At 46.0% G+C, this 5,996-nt stretch overlaps 1 protein-coding gene across 1 annotated transcript in view; it reads right to left on the bottom strand.

Moving 5' to 3' along the window:
* Positions 1–2,035: 2,035 nt before the first annotated feature.
* Positions 2,036–5,996, bottom strand: part of LOC117939652 (inhibin beta B chain-like) — a 5,241-nt gene continuing 1,280 nt past the window's right edge. Inside the window, exon 2 of the mRNA XM_034865124.1 lies at positions 2,036–4,130. Within this exon, the coding sequence (XP_034721015.1) occupies positions 3,355–4,130 (776 nt within the window). The 3' untranslated portion in view covers positions 2,036–3,354. The remainder of the gene's footprint in view (positions 4,131–5,996) is intronic.

Here is a 5,996-nt window from a genome sequence, read left to right as displayed (position 1 = left end):
CAACCAAGCTAATTTATAACAAATTATACATAAGTTTTTAAGTAAAAAGGCAGACATTATTTGTTATTTTGACTAATAAATAGGATCAGAGGATGTTGAGTGGATCACAGATGGGTAGATGTCAAAGTTTAGTCTCCAGACTGTTTTGAAAGAATTCAAATGCTATAAGATTAAACAAAACACCCAAAAATTTCAATGAAAGTAATGTTGTATGGAATCGTCCATGTTATTTTTGGACAATTTGGGTGAAAGAAATCCATATTTCTGACATAAATCACTTAGAAATGGATCAAATTGACCCGAGGACAACACGAGGGTTAAAAATCTGTTTTTAAAAATGTAAAAACTTTGATTTAAAACCTCCATTACTTTTATTTTAATGTCTTAATTTCGGGAAGCTTAGAGAATATATTTGGCAGTGCAAGACCTCCCCAAACCAACCGGCCCCTTTCTGCTGCACTCACATTTCAAGCAGGGCTGTAGTCAAGACCCCCTTAGTCGAGTCCAAGACAAGTCCAAGACCCTCTTAGTCGAGTCCAAGACAAGTCCAAGACCAGGACTAGTCGAGTCCAAGTCAAGACCAAGATCAAAAAGGTTTGAGTCCAAGACAAGACTGAGTCCAAAAATGTTCGAGTCTGAGTCAAGACAGAGTCCAGGACAGGAATAAAGGTCTTATGCATGACAGTATCAAGACAATCATTTTGGGTTTCACGTTCCCTCCAATATTATTATCAACATAATAAAGACACCTGGTCTCCGTCCAGACCAAAAGCCATATCAGGCAAGACCAGTGGCCGAGACTGAGACAAGTCAGAGTCCATAGAAAACGGTCTTGAGTCCGGACTCGAGTACCACAGCCCTGATTTCAAGTATTGGTGATAGTTGTCAGAAGAGCTTACTAACTTGGTAAATACTATACATTGCATAGCTCATGCGGCACTTATTTCCTTTAGAAGTTCTACGTTTTAGGGCAAAGGGTGCGCCACCCAGGGCTCGTTAAAGGCATTTTTTAATCTGCAAGTGCTATCAAAGAGTGCGTCAAGGAAGTGCGAAGTTGCACAACGCTAAGATGAGCAATATGGCAACTTTTCACTTTCACTGACCGGGTTTTTCTTTTGATTTGAACAACAGGAAGCTGTCGAATCTGAAGCTGAAGGAAGGGTTTTTTTTCTCGATCCGAGTCATTCCTGATATTCATATCACCATTTCCACGGTTGCAGAGAGTATTTGTTTGGGGTTGTGTGTGACATATCGTACGTGTACTTATAGTACTTGTAGTTAGTGAAATCTTAAGATTCCAGTGGAAAGGGGTGGGGTCCATCAAATACTCGGGCTACATCTACACTACTACGTTTTCATTTTTAAGTGAGACAATGTCCATCCACACAAGAGTTTTTAACTGATCTGCGTCCATATCAACACGTCTGACATCACATGTCACATGACTGTTAACACACACTGGGCATGTCTGGGATTGTCTGGCGTGTGTGACGGAGTTAACAGGAAGTAGATTGTCGGACGTTGCTGTGCGGTTAAAATTCCGGATGTGGAAGTAGAAATTACAGAAAGTACTTTGTTGTTTTTCAAATGTCGCCGATTGGGTCTGTCACTGGCCAATGGGAGGAGAGGACAGATGTGAGTTGCGCATGTGTCACTTAGCGACAAGTAGCATTGAAGATGCTAACGGGAGACTTCTGTAACGTCAACCCAGTAAAAATAGACCTACTTAACGCAGTTGGTTCACTGCTAGCTTAGCTACAAGCTAGCATCAAACACAGCAAAGACTGTCAGTTGAATTGCATTTTGAGCTAACGTTAGCAATCAAACAGCCATAGCTAGATAGCTGAAACATTTTTAAAATGATTCCCATCTTCTGTTATTGTTTGTAACGTAGACAGTCCAGGTTCGTGATGAAAAAAGTTTATTATTTCGTCATAAAACCGTTTAAATCTAAGCAAATGACTCAAATGTGCACTCTCCTCTCAACGGGCAGCAACAGACTACAAAACGAGGACCGCAGTTTTCCTCCATGTCTCCAATTTAGGGGCTTGGAAAGGCCCAAACTGTGTGGACGAGAGGCGTAACGTGCAGTATTGTAGATGTAGCCAAAATCATGCTCTCAAACGATTAGTCCCCTTCCTTCTCTCTGATGAGCCTGAAGTTCAACTCTCAACATCCAAATCGACCTGTAGCACATCTGAGTAGTATTAAAGATGTAACTTTGAGGTATAACTTGGTGCTCGATTTTGTAATTTGAGGTTGCAAGTTCTTAGATTTAAGTAAAGGAGTGCAGAAATCACTCATTATAGAAATGGATTCATGATTTGCAGACAGGAGTTGAGAATTTGAGGGAAGTGTGGATCAAAACATCCCTTTCTACCCAGCACAACACTTCCCATCACAAGTCGGGGTCACCCTATAAAAAGTTCCTCCTCCAACATTTAGAAACATGCAACAGTGCGTCCTCAACAACTAAGACAATGAAAAGACAAGAGGATGATTTCACTGTTTGTTGACTGCGTCAACCTGGTTGATAAGTCCATTCAGATTGGGTTTTTCAGCGTCTGTCCGAGTGTTGGAATGCGTCCCAAAAAGTCTGAATCCACGTGTTTTATCGTGGAACAACGTCCCTCTAAGAGGTTGTGTGATTGGCCAGAAGTGCTGTATGTTAAAGTTTGACTGATTGCGTTTTCAGTGCTTGTCCCGTGTGTTTGCACACGATTGTCTTGAAAGAGGCGTAGCTGAATCACCCTGTTCCCCTATCTCGGGGAACAAGGGTTACATAAGTAACCCGAGACGATCTTCCCGTAAGGCTCCTCTGGAGACGTTTTCTTTGCCATCTATGTTGGGTTCAACTTATACACGAGTTTAATTCCCCAACTTCTACACACACGTAGCTACTCTAACAACGTGACTGATAGCAGGGAATTACATCATGATGCTGCTTTTAAAGGCTACATAGGTAGGTTACATAAGTCTTAGCGAACCAGATCCTCTATATCTTAGAGATATGTAACAAGGAACTTCGGTTTTGATTGATTGTTTTTCCAAAGTGGATTTTTTTAAGATTCGGAAGAGAACTCTTCACGTCCCTTTAAAGGAGACTGAATCGTTTCTACACAGAAACAGTTTAATATCAAAATATATCAACAGACATAAATATATATACAAGTTTTTGTGCAGGCGTACACGAGGGTGTGTCGATATGTGTGGGTGAGATTGTGTGTGCTCATGTTTTCTCCATCGTCCATAAATATTCTGTTTCTATTCATTTTGTTGTTGTTGTGTTATCGTAAATGTGTTTGCGGTTAAGTTCTTCAGTTCCACCTTAAATAACCGGCGGTTAACACCCACTCAAGCGCAGCCACACTCTTCCACGATCATGTTGGGAACGTCCCGCTTGACGATGTTGTACTCGTCGTCGAAGTAGAGCATGGACATGGTGCTGAGCTTGGTGGGGATGCAGCACGAGTTCATGGAGCCGGGGCTCATCCCACGCATGCGGTACTGGTTCACCACCGCCGTGTGAAAGGACGAGGCCGACCCGGGGACGCCCGCCATGTAGGCTGGGCAGTTCCCTTCGCAGTAGTTCCCAAAGTACCCCGACGGCGCGATGATCCAGTCGTTCCAGCCTATGAGCCGGAAGTCTATGTAGAACTGCTGGCGGCAGCACAGGCTGCTGCTGCCGTCGCACTCCAGCCCCCTCTTACGGATGCGGTGCTGGTTCTCCACCTGTCGCGCCTGCACCACGAGGAACGGGCGGTGCGACTCGTCGTTGTGGTTCAACAGGATGGGCACGACGCCTTCTGCCTCGCAACCGTCGCAACGCACGTCCAGGTTCTGGCGCCGATCGCCCTTCTCGAAGACCAGGCGCACGGCGTCCGTTAGCGGGAAGGTGTGCCAGCCGCTGCGCTTCAGCTCCACCCGCTTCTCCACCAGGTTCCACTTGCTGCCGAGGCCCGGCTCCTGGTAGTACACCTTCGCCGTCACCTTCCGCCGGGTGCGCACCTCCGCCGGCGGCGGCAGCAGCTTGAAGTAGAGCCAGAGCGTGGCCTGCGTCACGTGCAGGTTCTGGTTCCCCTCGCTGGAGATCAGGAAGAACAGGCTGGACTTGGAGGTCACGATGTCATCTATTGGAGCAAAAACACATCGGATTGGTTATTAATAATAACTATTATTCTATTATTTCCTTTTCCTTTCTTTTACAACATGAGGGCAACATGGGGACAACATGGGGGCAACATGAGGACAACATGAAGGCAACATGGGGGCAACATGAGGACAACATGAAGGCAACATGGGGGCAACATGAGGACAACATGAGGGCAACATGAAGACAACATTAGGACAACATGAGGACAACATGAAGACAACATGAGGGCAATATGAGGAAAACATGAAGACAACATGAGGGCAACATGAGGGCAACATGAGGACAACATGAAGACAACATGAGGGCAACATGAAGACAACATGAGGGCAACATGAGGGCAACATGAGGACAACATGAGGGCAACATGAGGGCAACATGAAGACAACATGAAGACAACATGAGGGCAACATGAAGACAACATGAGGGCAACATGAGGGCAACATGAGGACAACATGAGGACAACATGAAGACATGAAGACAACATGAGGGCAACATGAAGACAACATGAGGGCAACATGAGGACAACATGAGGGCAACATGAAGACAACATGAGGGCAACATGAAGACAACATGAGGGCAACATGAGGACAAGATGAAGACAACATGAGGACAACATGAGGACAACATGAAGACAACAATAGGGCATCATAAGGGTTAATAACATAACAAGCTAAAAGTTTGTCTCTGTTAAGGACCACGTGTCCTCTGCGTTGTTGGGGGTCCTTGCTTTGCCCAGAATATTATGGGATGGATTTGTTACATCAACATGCAGTAAAACTAGAGTGTAAAAAGAAATTGGCTTCTCTCAGTTCAGGGTGGCAGCACAGATCCTGCGGACTGTGACAGGAAGGCGCTGGGCGCAGGGCCACTTGGCCTCCCAATTGGCCTAAATATGAGAATGAAGGGGGGGTGGGGGAGTGAGGGGGGGGGGGGGGGGGGGGGGGGGGGGGGGGGGGGGGGGGGGGGGCACACAAAGGTTCAAAGGCGTTGCATTGAATGCTGGTTGAAAATGAGATCTCATGGAGACTAACTGTCCTCACAATGAGGCCTGAGAGCGTGTCGCAGGGCCAGGCCGTGCTGGGAGAATGAAGACGCAACAGAAACCATTTCCATGACATTAGTTCCTCAGAAGACTGCAAATGGTAAGGGGCTTTTATTTGGGGACCATCAGCACGATTTCCAGGAATGGGGGACCCAAACGCAGAGGAAAGCAGGCGGGCAGAAGATTTGGGCTTATTGCTTTGTTTTCTGCTCCTCCTCCTCTGGTTTTTTGGTCTTGTCTCTCCTCGTGCTTGTGTCCTAATGTCCTCCCTGGTCTTGGGTTGTAGTTGCTGTCTTGTGTCCCCCTTGAGTGTCTGAATGCCCTGTTTCCTGTTTTATTTTGATAGTCTGGGTCCCTGTCTGGTTTTACTTCCTGTCTTCTGTTGCCCGCCCTGTTTTTTTTAGGGAGAGACCACTTTAAGATCTGTCCAGGGACAACGGATTACAAATAACTTTTTGGTTAATTCTGGTGCATGACCAGGACTAGTCAAGTCCAAGTCCAGACCGAGTCCAAAGCGGTTCAAGTCCAAGACAAGACAGAGTCCAAAAGGAATCCAGTGATCGTTGGAAATGATGATTTTCTTCTGATTTTGGGACACAGCGCTGGGCTCGAGCACGCGGAGACACGGGGACGTTGTGTGGTCGGTGTCCTCGCCGTTGAAATGGTTAAAAATGGCGACTTCCTTCTTTTTACTCAGAAACAGGGAATGATTTTTTAGAGGATTATACCTGGCGAGACACACACACACACACACACACACAGACGCACACACACACACACACACACACAGACACACACACA

This window comes from Etheostoma cragini, chromosome 24, assembly GCF_013103735.1.
Source record: "Etheostoma cragini isolate CJK2018 chromosome 24, CSU_Ecrag_1.0, whole genome shotgun sequence".
Classification (NCBI taxonomy): Eukaryota; Metazoa; Chordata; class Actinopteri; order Perciformes; family Percidae; genus Etheostoma; species Etheostoma cragini.
The sequence above is the reverse complement of the archived record's forward strand: the minus strand, read 5'-3'. Positions and strand labels throughout refer to the sequence as shown.